Source organism: Hyperolius riggenbachi, chromosome 6, assembly GCF_040937935.1.
Source record: "Hyperolius riggenbachi isolate aHypRig1 chromosome 6, aHypRig1.pri, whole genome shotgun sequence".
Classification (NCBI taxonomy): domain Eukaryota; kingdom Metazoa; phylum Chordata; class Amphibia; order Anura; family Hyperoliidae; genus Hyperolius; species Hyperolius riggenbachi.
In genome coordinates, this window is record NC_090651.1 from 292,401,354 (window position 1) to 292,417,449 (window position 16,096).

At 45.5% G+C, this 16,096-nt stretch overlaps 1 protein-coding gene across 3 annotated transcripts in view; it reads left to right on the top strand.

Moving 5' to 3' along the window:
- The window catches only part of RASIP1 (Ras interacting protein 1), a 79,745-nt gene extending 75,795 nt beyond the window's left edge, over positions 1–3,950 (top strand). For 2 of the 3 annotated variants that reach the window (XM_068241063.1, XM_068241066.1), the window contains exon 12: positions 1,439–3,950. In XM_068241063.1, coding sequence (XP_068097164.1) covers positions 1,439–1,638 — 200 coding nt within the window. In that variant the 3' untranslated portion in view covers positions 1,639–3,950. The remainder of the gene's footprint in view (positions 1–1,438) is intronic. The other variant, XM_068241064.1, reaches the window with a different exon arrangement.
- Positions 3,951–16,096: the final 12,146 nt, after the last annotated feature.

Here is a 16,096-nt window from a genome sequence, read left to right on the forward strand (position 1 = left end):
AGAAGCCAACTCACATTGGTTGGGAATAGAACCCAGGTCTGAGTGTGTGGTAGGTAACTCACTTAACCACTATACCATCACCAACACTACATGCTGAAGCCAGGAGGAGGGAGAGAGGGAGGAGGGATAGAGGGATTCTTGATGTCATAAAGCAGTGTAGGCCTGCAATTGAACATTCAATAAGATTTCTGACCTTAAAACACTGCTTTGTATTAAATCTAAAAAAAAATTTCTGGGATTTTTGATGTGTATTTCACTCAACCATGTCTTCCTCCAGGTATTACACCCCTTGAAGCATCTTTTCTATCATTTTTCCAGCCAGCAGAAATGTTTCTAAATTTTTAAGTTCGCCTTCCCATTGAAGTCTATTGCGATTCGTGAAAGTTCGCGTGAACCGAAACTTCCACGAAAGTTTGCGAACCGAAAATCGGAGGTTCGCGACATCTCTGCCCTTATACCCGTGAGATTCCCAAGGTTGCAGTGATAAGATCATGCTGAATCTTTCATCCAGGTCCCTGTTGGGCCTTGTCCTAGTGCCCAATCTCTGGTGTTGACTTCAGGTGGCTCTCCCAGTAGATTTTATTCTAATCCTATTTTGGACTACTATATGTCCGACATTGGCATTTTCCAGTTCAGGCCCAATGTTGGACATATTGTGACACAGGAAAACATGGCTTCCGGTAGGGGTGCTGTTGCCATATAAAATCCAGCACAGTGTCAGTCTCTTTAGATCAAAGTTTTGGACTCAGTCCAACATTTTGATCGCCAAAGACTCCATGCTTCTCCACTGTGCCACAAAATGTATATATTATGTTAGCATGTTTCGACTCGCCATTAGGTGAGCCATTGCCTGATCTAGTCCAGCATGGCATCAGCCTATGTGGTATGGCACCATACTGCGCAAATTATGCAGGCACAGTGCAATGGCTGTGGAGCTACAGAGCATGAGCTAGCCCTGCGCTCCTCCCTCCCAGCTAATGTCAGGTCGTTTTCTTGCTCTAATGCAAGGAGGTAGAGACTTTACCAGCTCCCCGCCACTCTACACGCCTGAGATCACCTTCATAAGTGCTGAGGGGAAGCAAGTGAATGCAAAACTGAATTGGAAAGCGTTAAGGGTGGAAAATCAGAGCAAAAGAAGGGAGTCAGCAACAGATCTCCCCATGTTCCTCTCAATTCAGGTTTCCTTTACCACTCAGCTGCTACTCTAAATGAAATAAGAAAGGTAACAACTGACAATACAAGGTGTCAAGAAATACCTTTTTTAAAGCAATGCAATTATAACAGTCCAATATGCATTAGAAGCTCTTGCTTTACTTCGTAACATTACTGATATGGTGAGCTCTGGTGTGGTAGCTTCTATCTATCTGCCCATTTATCTGTATGTGTCCGTCGGTCTTTCAAGATTTTTCTTCTGATCTCTCACCTTGTTTGTTTGCAGCAGATATCTTTGAGAGCTTCACTGATCATCCTCCACTCATTCTACCCTGCGACAACTTCCGTCTACAGCTTTCCCAGCCTCTGACCAATGACGCCTTCCACAAGCAACTGTGTCAGCTGCGCCATTTTGTGTGGGACCTGGAGCAGAAATCGCTGCCAGCCAACCAGAGAGCCCCTTACTGGTTAGAGGCCGGCCAGTGAGGCATCTACACTGACTAAAAAGGAGGATTTTTGCCTCGTAATCCAGAGCTTTATGTATAGTTTAACAGTGTTTGCACACATCACAAAAAGGACTTTTTTTTTTTAGATTGAAGAAAAGGTATACAAAGTCTTACCTTCAATTTCCTGCTTCTGAAACTTTCCAGTTATTAAACTTGAAAAGACAGCGTGGGCCTGGAAAAAAATCTGTGTATGAAAATATGTCCTCTTTACTTTAACCACATAACCTATGTTACTTCTGTGTCCAAGCCACCAGCAAGAGTAATGACATTCGCTACATTAAAATTTAAACATTAGTGACACGTAATTTTTGTCTGTTGCACTGAGGGCATTCTGACATATCTGATGTTTTGAGCATTTGCAACAATTCTTGGACAAGAAAACTTGTCAGTTTTTCCCTAGAGTAAGTATTTGGTGTATAACCCAAGCATTTATAACATATAAGGTGATGAATTAAACTTTCTCGCAAGTGGAGAGTCGATAACATCCAGGAGGGGATTAGTCATCAAGACAGTTGCAAAGAAAACTGTGCAAAAGTGGAACTGTTACCTAGAACAAGCAATTAACAAGAAATTTTCATGAAAATAATGTTATATTCAACTTTTGAGTGAAAATGCCATCGAAAATCATTTTGTAATAAGTGTGATTTTTCACATTTTTTTTAAATATTTGCGCTAAAATAAACAGTTTTGCGCCTTTCTCAAAATTTTACAGTAAAAATACAAAGTTTTTGCGATTTTGTACTATATTGCGAAAATGACTTCGACGAAAATTTGCAAGCAACACTGTTTATCATACCAATCAAAATCTTTGTCTGTTCTGAGTTGCACAATGAATAGGAAGGGACATGAAAAACTCCAGCTTAACCTCCTTAGCCGTAACCCCGAGTCAGGCTCGGGACGGATATCTACAGCTCAGATTGGTAATCCCGAGTTGGATACAGCGCAGGTGTGGAATGTGCAGGGCTGCCACAGAGCTATCTAGCTGTATGATTTTTAGGGTCTAAAAGCTTGTGAAAAAATTGCACCGCTTTTAGACAATAAAATCTGGGAATAATCCTACTGCTAGGGAGGTTAATATGGGGTGTGCAAAGAGCACTACTGATGAAACGCAAAGAATAACTATAAACATTTAAGTCTATTCACACCAGCAGTGAAGCATGGAACATGGTTCATTGCTTCTTTTTTTTTTCTTTTTCACATCACTGCATAAGCCCCATGACCAGGGATCTCTTGTTTCTGGTACCGTTGCATTGACCTCTACAACAATGTTCTACTCTCAAGGAAGACAACTTCACACATTTCATGATTATCAACCTGCTTCCTCATGTCAATAAATTATAGTGCTTGTTGGCCAGCAGATTTCAGTATGTGCACTTCTGTTACTATATAGAAGCAATCACGCTTTCATCTCAGTACTCAAAAATGGGTTTTCTGTTCAAGTACTGAATAAATCGTATTTTTTCCCGTGGAGGTAGGCCAACGACTTCCATCCAATTTTAAACATTTTAATTATTTCAGTTTACACTGGGTGCCCCCTTATTTCTCTACACTCATGACGAAGAAAGCTTCCTGCAGCTCCAGATTACACCTCTTGTCCTCCAGCCTACTTAAACCTATTTTCCTCCATCCTCCAGTGGTGTCTTCAAGGCTTAAAGTCAACTAAATTTAACCATGTATTTCATATGGTTGATTTATACATTTATAAAAGATGATCAGATATGCCCCACTTTAATTTTTTCTTCTCAGATGTGAATCAATTCAGTTTAGTTAGCCTTTCCCTATAACATAGGCCCTCCATGCTCCATACTAGCTTTGGGGCCATTCTCTGCACCCTTTCCAGTTCTAGCAATTTTATAAACACTTTTAGAAGTAGAAATAAAGCTAACTGCTAGCTCAGCTGGTAGTTGGATAGTGCATACCTAAGGTGATTTTAGTTGTAAAATTCTCTGCATGTTCATGTTTAAGCAGATCTGAAGAAATGTACATTTCTGTAGAGGCAGGAAGGTTGAACCGTGCAAACAAACACCCCTGGGGTAACCAATCATCTGGGTGAAATGCAGTGAGAGTACCATTTTCTCCAGGTAAAGTCAGCCACTAGACACAGATTCTGGTGGGATAGACCAACCATAAACTTCCAGATTTAGTGATAGTCATCCAATGTCTAAATTAGAGTTGCAGTGATGCTTCTGTTCTGCGCAGAGGAGCTTATTTATGAAAATTTGATAGAGGAAAAGTACTGTCTATAACAACAGTTCAAAGTTTTTGTTTAATAAAACTAAAATGGAAATCCAATTTCTTTATGGATTTTCAGTTTTTCACCTGTCTTTTATTCTCTTATTTACATCAGTTATCCAGACTATTAGGTCAACAATGTTAGTTGCCGGAGAATAGAAAGTGCATACATTTAGTTATAGGAAAATTCCAGAGATCATGGTTTTGGTGGGGGGGATTATGGGTGGGATAGTCATTCTCATTGAAAACTGTTGATAACTTCTCAGAATTTCATATCTCTGAATTCTGGTCTTCTGTACACACAAGATGCTCCCTCTAAATTTCTGGTTTGTGTGCCTTCTGCTTGTCACTGTTATCCAATTGATGACAGAGTTTTTATTACTTACATCGTTCATCCAAAACTTGCCAATCCTTATGTTGGAACATTTGAGCTAGCAGATAAGGAGATACAAGAACAAGAAATTCCTGAACAAGTTAAGAAGAAACTTTTTAATCCCTTGGGAGATTCCACAGCCCTTCAGATGATATGTGGTCACCCACATATAATAGACGTATGAAATAAAATATAGCACTGTCTCATTTGACCAACATATGAATCTATATCAACTTGTTTATAGCACAGATACAGTCAGAAACTTTAAAGTTATGAAACTGAATTAAAAAATAAATAAATAAAAAGCTTTTTCAGGTTATTTAGCCCCAACAAATACAATTTATCAAGCTTCAAAGCTGTGTGGGACATTGGGTTTGGCAACTGAATATTCACCAAGCAGACTAGGGATGCTGGTACTGGTAATTGAGAACTGGTTATATTTTGCAAAACCTGCCTAGCCTTGGCAGCAGAACACCAAGCCATATATATTTTCACCAGTACTGTGCCACCTGGATAAAAACATCTGGTTAACTCTTTGGTGAGTTCTTTGCCTTTAAAGGAACCTGAAGAAAGAGTCCTATGGAGGCTGCCATATTTATTTCCTTTAAAACAATACCAGTTGCCTGGCAGCCCTGCTGATCTATCTGGCATCAGTATTGTCTGAGTCACACACCTGAAAAAAACATGCAGTTAATCTTGTCAGATTTTTGTCAAAAACGCCTAATCTGCATGCTTGTCCAGGGTGTATGGCTAAAAGTATGAGAGGCAGAGGATCAGCAGGACTGCCAGGCAATTTGCATTTTTTTTAAATTATATAAATGTCAGCCTTCAAATCCCTCTCAGTTCAGGGTTCCTTTAAGTATATGGCAGTAAACTTCACATTATTTCTAGGATTTACAAGCCAATTTTATCATTAACCTGCACTGTTATTTCCTCCTTATTCTCTTTTTTTAATGTACATTGCTAGAAAAGTAGTTAAGGTACATTTTGTTATCTAAAGGATAAGTGATACTGATTTTAAGATAATTTTATTTATACAGTTACTTGCCTCTTGTCTTACTGTCCATGCGATCTTGTTTTTAATTTTGGTAGATGGTTCAAAATGCTGTGTTTTTGTACTCCTTTTACAAAGATTGACACATTGAAATGCATATTTCTTGAAATAATACCTATCTAAAGGTTGCCTTTATTGAAAACACATGCTGCAATGAGTACTAGCTCTATAGGTATAGTTTACTGTGCAGATTCAAACATTTCTGTAAAAGTGAGGTTATTCTTTGTCAACTCATATTCCAAGACCTGCCTATTGGTCTTTAAAGTAGTACATACAATTTTGCATCACAATTAACCACTTTACCCCCGCCCGTACAAATTTCTCCGTCCCTTTTTCCATCCTTTAACCCCCAGGGACTGAGAAATCCATACTTTCCGCGCTCCCGCCGCTGCCCGCACTCCCGCTCGTAAACACGCCGCCTGCCGCTCGCCCGGAGATCAATGAACGGGAAAATCCATTCCCGTTCATTGATCTAAGCCCCGCAATGATCCGCTGCTCTCCGATGAGCAGCGCGATTATTGTGAAAAAAAACCCACTTACCCAGCCTCCTAGTACTTCCTCCAAGAGTCCGGAAGGACGCTTAGAGGTCGCATTAAACAAAAAGTTACTGTAGCCATCTTGTGGCCAAATAGTAAAACTACACCCTAAACATTTTTCACATACAAATAAATTAATTTTACACAAAAAATTAACTCCTTACCTCCCACACTCCCAATTTTTTTTTTTGTAATTAAAAAAAATTAAAACATTTACAATAAAAAAAATACATAAATAGTTACCTTAGGGACTGAACTTTTTAAATATTTATGTCAGGAGGGTACAACACTGTTACTTTATAAACTATAGGCTTGTAATTAGGGATGGACGCAAAACTGAAAAAAATGCACCTTTATTTCCAAATAAAATATTGGCGCCAAACATTGTGATAGGGACATAATTTAAACGGTTTTATAACCGGGACAAAAGGGCAAATACATTTCATGGGTTTTAATTACAGTAGCATGCATTATTTAAAAACTATAATGGCCGAAAACTGAAAAATAATGATTTTTTTCCCACATTTTTCCTATTTTCCCATTAAAACACATTTAGAATAAAATAATTCTTGGCATAATGTCCCACCTAAAGAAAGCCTAATTGGTGGTGGAAAAAACAAGATATAGTTCGTTTAATTGTGATAAGTAATGATAGTTATAGACGAATGAATGGAAGGAGCGCTGAAAGGTGAAAATTGCTCTGGTGGTCAGGGGGTAAAACCCCTCAGTGGTGAAGTGGTTAAACACAAGTCTCCCTTTGTGTAATATTTAGTTATTCAACTTGCCCTGAACCCAAAGTGATGCCATCAATGTAAAAACCTAATCCCCTTCCAATCTTACATACGGTAGCAGTATAAAATCTGATTTGGTCTGTAAGAAGAACTACTACAATTTCTACACTGCACATCTACTGCACAGCTTTGCTGTGCAGCTAGAAGCTTTCTTAATGTGCATTTCTTGCATTTAGAGATAAAAGAAGAATTGGCTGCTTAGAGCAGGCCTTCCCAACCCTGTCCTCAACTACCACCAACATACAGCTTGGCATCACGGTTAAACACATCCCTCTTTGCATAATATGTAGTTATTAATCTTGTCTTTGACCCAAAGAGATGCCATCCATGTAAAAACCTAACCCCCTTCCAATCTAACATATTAATATAATATATGATTTGGTCAGTAAAAACTACTACTATTTCTACACTAAAGTTCTACTGCACAGGTTTTTTTTTTCGGTGGCCCCTTTGTCAGCCAGTGTCAATATGGTATCTAAAGCCTCATCTACACGCGTAGATGAGGCTCCGATCCGGCGGCACGATTATCGCCTATTCCGTATCCCCGCCGTACCCGTCGTGTCCCCGCTCGCTCGCGCGTGCGTCGGATACGATTTTCCCTGTCACTCACTCACTAGCTAAAGGGCCTCCCTGTCACTCACTCACTAGCTAAAGGGCCTCCCTGTCACTCACTCACTAGCTAAAGGGCCTCCCTGTCACTCACTCACTAGCTAAAGGGCCTCCCTGTCACTCACTCACTAGCTAAAGGGCCTCCCTGTCACTCACTCACTCCCTAAAGGGCTCCCTGTCACTCACTCACTAGCTAAAGGGGCTCCCTGTCACTCACTCACTAGCTAAAGGGGCTCCCTGTCACTCACTCACTAGCTAAAGGGCCTCCCTGTCACTCACTCACTAGCTAAAGGGCCTCCCTGTCACTCACTCACTAGCTAAAGGGCCTCCCTGTCACTCACTCACTAGCTAAAGGGCCTCCTTGTCACTCACTCACTAGCTAAAGGGGCTCCCTGTCACTCACTCACTAGCTAAAGGGCCTCCCTGTCACTCACTCACTAGCTAAAGGGCCTCCCTGTCACTCACTCACTCCCTAAAGGGCTCCCTGTCACTCACTCACTAGCTAAAGGGCCTCCCTGTCACTCACTCACTCCCTAAAGGGCTCCCTGTCACTCACTCACTAGCTAAAGGGCCTCCTTGTCACTCACTCACTAGCTAAAGGGGCTCCCTGTCACTCACTCACTAGCTAAAGGGCCTCCCTGTCACTCACTCACTAGCTAAAGGGGCTCCCTGTCACTCACTCACTAGCTAAAGGGCCTCCTTGTCACTCACTCACTAGCTAAAGGGGCTCCCTGTCACTCACTCACTAGCTAAAGGGCCTCCCTGTCACTCACTCACTAGCTAAAGGGCCTCCTTGTCACTCACTCACTAGCTAAAAGGGCTCCCTGTCACTCACTCACTAGCTAAAGGGCCTCCCTGTCACTCACTCACTAGCTAAAGGGGCTCCCTGTCACTCACTCACTAGCTAAAGGGCTCCCTGTCACTCACTCACTAGCTAAAGGGGCTCCCTGTCACTCACTCACTAGCTAAAGGGGCTCCCTGTCACTCACTCACTAGCTAAAGGGCCTCCTTGTCACTCACTCACTAGCTAAAGGGGCTCCCTGTCACTCACTCACTAGCTAAAGGGCCTCCCTGTCACTCACTCACTAGCTAAAGGGGCTCCCTGTCACTCACTCACTAGCTAAAGGGCCTCCTTGTCACTCACTCACTAGCTAAAGGGGCTCCCTGTCACTCACTCACTAGCTAAAGGGGCTCCCTGTCACTCACTCACTAGTTAAAGGGGCTCCCTGTCACTCACTCACTAGCTAAAGGGCCTCCCTGTCACTCACTCACTAGCTAAAGGGGCTCCCTGTCACTCACTCACTAGCTAAAGGGCCTCCTTGTCACTCACTCACTAGCTAAAGGGGCTCCCTGTCACTCACTCACTAGCTAAAGGGCCTCCCTGTCACTCACTCACTCCCTAAAGGGGCTCCCTGTCACTCACTCACTCCCTGAAGGGGCTCCCTGTCACTCACTCACTCCCTAAAGGGGCTCCCTGTCACTCACTCACTCCCTAAAGGGGCTCCCTGTCACTCACTCACTAGCTAAAGGGCCTCCCTGTCACTCACTCACTCACTCACTCCCTAAAGGGGCTCCCTGTCACTCACTCACTCCCTAAAGGGGCTCCCTGTCACTCACTCACTAGCTAAAGGGGCTCCCTGTCACTCACTCACTCCCTAAAGGGGCTCCCTGTCACTCACTCACTAGCTAAAGGGCCTCCCTGTCACTCACTCACTCCCTAAAGGGGCTCCCTGTCACTCACTCACTCCCTAAAGGGGCTCCCTGTCACTCACTCACTCCCTAAAGGGGCTCCCTGTCACTCACTCACTAGCTAAAGGGCCTCCCTGTCACTCACTCACTCCCTAAAGGGGCTCCCTGTCACTCACTCACTCCCTAAAGGGGCTCCCTGTCACTCACTCACTAGCTAAAGGGGCTCCCTGTCACTCACTCACTAGCTAAAGGGGCTCCCTGTCACTCACCCACTAGCTAAAGGGCCTCCCTGTCACTCACTCACTAGCTAAAGGGGCTCCCTGTCACTCACTCACTCCCTAAAGGGGCTCCCTGTCACTCACTCACTAGCTAAAGGGGCTCCCTGTCACTCACTCACTAGGTAAAGGGGCTCCCTGTCACTCACTCACTAGCTAAAGGGGCTCCCTGTCACTCACTCACTCCCTAAAGGGGCTCCCTGTCACTCACTAGCTAAAGGGGCTCCCTGTCACTCACTCACTAGGTAAAGGGGCTCCCTGTCACTCACTCACTAGCTAAAGGGCCTCCCTGTCACTCACTCACTAGCTAAAGGGCCTCCCTGTCACTCACTCACTAGCTAAAGGGCCTCCCTGTCACTCACTCACTAGCTAAAGGGCCTCCCTGTCACTCACTCACTAGCTAAAGGGCCTCCCTGTCACTCACTCACTCCCTAAAGGGCTCCCTGTCACTCACTCACTAGCTAAAGGGGCTCCCTGTCACTCACTCACTAGCTAAAGGGGCTCCCTGTCACTCACTCACTAGCTAAAGGGCCTCCCTGTCACTCACTCACTAGCTAAAGGGCCTCCCTGTCACTCACTCACTAGCTAAAGGGCCTCCCTGTCACTCACTCACTAGCTAAAGGGCCTCCTTGTCACTCACTCACTAGCTAAAGGGGCTCCCTGTCACTCACTCACTAGCTAAAGGGCCTCCCTGTCACTCACTCACTAGCTAAAGGGCCTCCCTGTCACTCACTCACTCCCTAAAGGGCTCCCTGTCACTCACTCACTAGCTAAAGGGCCTCCCTGTCACTCACTCACTCCCTAAAGGGCTCCCTGTCACTCACTCACTAGCTAAAGGGCCTCCTTGTCACTCACTCACTAGCTAAAGGGGCTCCCTGTCACTCACTCACTAGCTAAAGGGCCTCCCTGTCACTCACTCACTAGCTAAAGGGGCTCCCTGTCACTCACTCACTAGCTAAAGGGCCTCCTTGTCACTCACTCACTAGCTAAAGGGGCTCCCTGTCACTCACTCACTAGCTAAAGGGCCTCCCTGTCACTCACTCACTAGCTAAAGGGCCTCCTTGTCACTCACTCACTAGCTAAAAGGGCTCCCTGTCACTCACTCACTAGCTAAAGGGCCTCCCTGTCACTCACTCACTAGCTAAAGGGGCTCCCTGTCACTCACTCACTAGCTAAAGGGCTCCCTGTCACTCACTCACTAGCTAAAGGGGCTCCCTGTCACTCACTCACTAGCTAAAGGGGCTCCCTGTCACTCACTCACTAGCTAAAGGGCCTCCTTGTCACTCACTCACTAGCTAAAGGGGCTCCCTGTCACTCACTCACTAGCTAAAGGGCCTCCCTGTCACTCACTCACTAGCTAAAGGGGCTCCCTGTCACTCACTCACTAGCTAAAGGGCCTCCTTGTCACTCACTCACTAGCTAAAGGGGCTCCCTGTCACTCACTCACTAGCTAAAGGGGCTCCCTGTCACTCACTCACTAGTTAAAGGGGCTCCCTGTCACTCACTCACTAGCTAAAGGGCCTCCCTGTCACTCACTCACTAGCTAAAGGGGCTCCCTGTCACTCACTCACTAGCTAAAGGGCCTCCTTGTCACTCACTCACTAGCTAAAGGGGCTCCCTGTCACTCACTCACTAGCTAAAGGGCCTCCCTGTCACTCACTCACTCCCTAAAGGGGCTCCCTGTCACTCACTCACTCCCTGAAGGGGCTCCCTGTCACTCACTCACTCCCTAAAGGGGCTCCCTGTCACTCACTCACTCCCTAAAGGGGCTCCCTGTCACTCACTCACTAGCTAAAGGGCCTCCCTGTCACTCACTCACTCACTCACTCCCTAAAGGGGCTCCCTGTCACTCACTCACTCCCTAAAGGGGCTCCCTGTCACTCACTCACTAGCTAAAGGGGCTCCCTGTCACTCACTCCCTCCCTAAAGGGGCTCCCTGTCACTCACTCACTAGCTAAAGGGCCTCCCTGTCACTCACTCACTCCCTAAAGGGGCTCCCTGTCACTCACTCACTCCCTAAAGGGGCTCCCTGTCACTCACTCACTCCCTAAAGGGGCTCCCTGTCACTCACTCACTAGCTAAAGGGCCTCCCTGTCACTCACTCACTCCCTAAAGGGGCTCCCTGTCACTCACTCACTCCCTAAAGGGGCTCCCTGTCACTCACTCACTAGCTAAAGGGGCTCCCTGTCACTCACTCACTAGCTAAAGGGGCTCCCTGTCACTCACTCACTAGCTAAAGGGCCTCCCTGTCACTCACTCACTAGCTAAAGGGGCTCCCTGTCACTCATTCACTCCCTAAAGGGGCTCCCTGTCACTCACTCACTAGCTAAAAGGGCTCCCTGTCACTCACTCACTAGCTAAAGGGGCTCCCTGTCACTCACTCACTCCCTAAAGGGGCTCCCTGTCACTCACTCACTAGCTAAAGGGGCTCCCTGTCACTCACTCACTAGGTAAAGGGGCTCCCTGTCACTCACTCACTAGCTAAAGGGGCTCCCTGTCACTCACTCACTCCCTAAAGGGGCTCCCTGTCACTCACTAGCTAAAGGGGCTCCCTGTCACTCACTCACTAGGTAAAGGGGCTCCCTGTCACTCACTCACTAGGTAAAGGGGCTCCCTGTCACTCACTCACTAGCTAAAGGGGCTCCCTGGCACTCACTCACTAGCTAAAGGGGCTCCCAGGCACTCACTCACTACCTAAAGGGCCTCACTGTCACTCACTCACTCCCTAAAGGGCCTCCCTGTCACTCACTCACTAGCTAAAGGGGCTCCCTGTCACTGACTCACTAGCTAAAGGGGCTTCCTGTCACTCACTCACTACCTAAAGGGCCTCACTGTCACTCACTCACTCCCTAAAGGGCCTCCCTGTCACTCACTCACTAGCTAAAGGGGCTCCCTGTCACTCACTCACTAGCTAAAGGGGCTCCCTGGCACTCACTCACTAGCTAAAGGGGCTCCCTGGCACTCACTCACTACCTAAAGGGCCTCCCTGTCACTCACTCACTAGCTAAAGGGGCTCCCTGTCACTCACTCACTAGCTAAAGGGGCTCCCTGTCACTCACTCCCTAAAGGGGCTCCCTGTCACTCACTCCCTAAAGGGGCTCCCTGTCACTCACTCACTCCCTAAAGGGGCTCCCTGTCACTCACTCACTCCCTAAAGGGGCTCCCTGTCACTCACTCACTAGCTAAAGGGCCTCCCTGTCACTCACTCACTCCCTAAAGGGGCTCCCTGTCACTCACTCACTCCCTAAAGGGGCTCCCTGTCACTCACTCACTAGCTAAAGGGGCTCCCTGTCACTCACTCACTAGCTAAAGGGGCTCCCTGTCACTCACTCACTAGCTAAAGGGGCTCCCTGTCACTCATTCACTCCCTAAAGGGGCTCCCTGTCACTCACTCCCTAAAGGGGCTCCCTGTCACTCCCTCACTAGCTAAAGGGGCTCCCTGTCACTCACTCACTAGCTAAAGGGGCTCCCTGTCACTCACTCACTCCCTAAAGGGGCTCCCTGTCACTCACTCACTCCCTAAAGGGGCTCCCTGTCACTCACTCACTACCTAAAAGGGCTCCATGTCACTCACTACCTAACCTGGGGGTCCCTGTCAGAATCCAGGTGAGAGGTGTCTACCATAATAAGGGGGCATTCTGCCTATTTATGTGAAATGCTGTCTATTTATGTGCCTCATGACTGCTGAATTTGTCTTGTTGGGGGCCTAATGATTGAATTTTTACTTGTTGGGGGCCTCATGATTTGTTGGGAGCCTCAAGATTGCTGAATTTGTCTTGTTGGGGGCCTCATGATTTGTTGGGGGCCTCATGATTTGTTGGGGGCCTCATGATTGCTGAATTTGTCTTGTTGGGGGTCTCACGATTGCTGAATTTGTCTTGTTGGGGGCCTCATGATTGCTGAATTTGTTTTGTTGTGGGCCTCATGATTGCTGAATTTGTCTTGTTGGGGGCCTCATGATTGCTGAATTTGTCTTGTTGGGGGTCACATGATTGCTAACTGCGAGACTATGGGAAAAGCTGAATCATCACCATATGAGACAATAGCATTAAACCTACTTTTTTAGCTTTTTTAAACAGGGGAGGTTCTAAAGGGAGGTTCTAAAAAAAATGATGGAGCACTTCCTCCTTCCGGCTTGAAGGAGGAAGTGCTCGATATCGAGGCTTGCAACGCGTCCATTCGGACACTTGCACCTCGTTGAAACGCTGGGCGGAGAGCGGCGTTCTGGGCAATTAACCCCGCCGCATCTAGCCGCTCAGCTGTGGCAATTAGAGCTAACTTGAATCACGAGTATCCACCGTGGTTATTCGTGATTAATTTGTGGACAGCAAGCCTCCAACTAGCTCTGCCAACATGTAATGGCTATGCACATTTCTCAGTTGGGGGGGAGGGGGGGGCCCGGGGGGGCCCGGACTGATGATTTGTGAGGGGCCCCAAAATTTCTGATGGCGGCCCTGCCTGTATGGGTGCACAGACAACATCAACTATGTAGGTCTGAGCTCTGCAATGATGTTTCAGCTCTCTTAGCTATGGCAAGAAGTTTGGAATATGGATGATACTATTTATTGGCTATCTTAGAAGAAAAGTAGTGAGCTTTTGGCAATGAAGCCTGTGTCAGACTGATTCCTGTATACTGACAAACTTTAAAACACAGCTTATATACACTAGACAATAAAAAGGAGATACATTGTTCTGCAATAAATAAAAATGTCATTGGATGCTAATTTACAACATCAAGAGAGTCCCCCAGAGTAGCCAGCAAATAGTTGTGCTGCACATATATATTCACAAAACCTCAGCCATTTTTTTTTTTTTTTTTTGCATGGAGAGTGCAGAGAGTTTATTGGGCTTTACACAAGCTATGTAGCGCATTATGCAATAATTGTAAACTCGTGTTGTGCATGCAATTACTACGTTACTTGTATAATAGGCAACATAGGTGTTGCATGTAAAATGTGAGTTACACTATTTGCATAATGTGCTACATACATTGTGTAAATCCTAGTAAACGTTTCTACTATTTAACTGAGGTTTTGGGAACATACCCCAGCATCCTTACTAAAATGTAAAACTATTCTTTCTACAACACATAGGCATGCTTCCCAGCATTAAATACTATCCCCCCACTGTGTTCCAGCCATACTGCCCCCCCCCCCCCCAAAAAAAAAAAACACCATCTCCCCTTTCTATACCCTCTCCTCCATATCTGTGTTAAATACTGTTGCCCATCCTTGAACTAGCAACACCACCTCAACATTAAATACAATGCCTCTTACAAGTTGTTGCTGAAACAAAAAGGCCACTGGATCAATCAGTTTCGTCAATAAATACCTTGATTAAGTCCTGACCCCTTTTCACACAATCTAACCATAAATGTATTCCACTCAACCTTAAATGGTGGGGAGAGTCAAGTGCGTGGCCATCTCTTGTGATTACCTTCTTGGTACTATTCAGAATGTGGTGTCTGGGGTTCTGCGGCATCTCCACTCATGTCCAATTCAGTGGAACTTCCTGGTAGTCAGAATAATCCCCCTACAATCACTATAGAGATCTCATGTGAAATGTGAGGCAATACAATACAGTAGGATCAAGTTACCCCCATCCCACTCCACCCTCACTATCATGGTGCTGAAGTATTTCTTTAGCTGTATTAAAATATTATTTTTATTGGACTTTTGCATATTGAAAAATGTACTAATGTAAATACCATCATTTGCGTTGAGGTAGAACTTCTGGAAAACATAAAATGGCAATTTAATTCAGTTTTGCTTTCAGCACAGAAGGATTTCAAGCACTAAATACAGCTAATAAAAGCATCTGATTGAGTCTTTTATATTAATTTCCTACAATGTCCTCCACAGCAGTATTTAGGCTACATAGGGAGGCCAAACTGTCAGCCAATCAGTGCATACTACTTTGCACAGTTCTGCCATTCTAATGGTGGGACATTGATTGATGGAATCAGTCTACAGGATCTTCTAAAAAAAATTAGCATATTGTGATAAAGTTCATTATTTTCTGTAATGTACTGATAAACATTAGACTTACACATATTTTAGATTCATTACACACAACTGAAGTAGTTCAAGCCTTTTATTGTTTTTCTTATTGATGATTTTGGCATACAGCTCATGAAAACACAAAATTCCTATCTCAAAAAATTAGCATATTTCATCCGACCAATAAAAGAAAAGTGTTTTTAAAACAAAAAAAGTCAACCTTCAAATAATTATGTTCAGTTATGCACTCAATATTTGGTCGGGAACATAGCCGGCCTTTGACCTGAGCGACCGGAGCTTCCAAAGGGGCACCTATAGCTGGCTAATTATACTGAGGGCACCTATACCTGACTTCCTATACTGGGGGCACCTATAGCTGTCTACCTATACTGAGGGCACCTACACCTAACTTCCTATACTGGGGGCACCTATAGCTGGCTACCTATACTGAGGGCACCTACACCTGACTTCCTATACTGGGGGCACCTATAGCTGTCTACCTATACTGAGGGCACCTACACCTGACTTCCTATACTGGGGGCACCTATAGCTGTCTACCTATACTGAGGGCACCTACACCTAACTTCCTATACTGGGGGCACCTATAGCTGGCTACCTATACTGAGGGCACCTACACCTGACTTCCTATACTGGAGGCACCTATAGCTGTCTACCTATACTGAGGGCACCTACACCTGACTTCCTATACTGGGGGCACCTATAGCTGGCTACCTATACTGAGGGCACCTATAGCTGGCTACCTATACTGAGAGCACCTATAGCTGGTTACCTATACTGAGGGCACGAACACCTGGCTACCTATACTGGAGGCACCTACGCCTAGCTACCTATGGGGGAGACCTACAACTGACTCCCTATA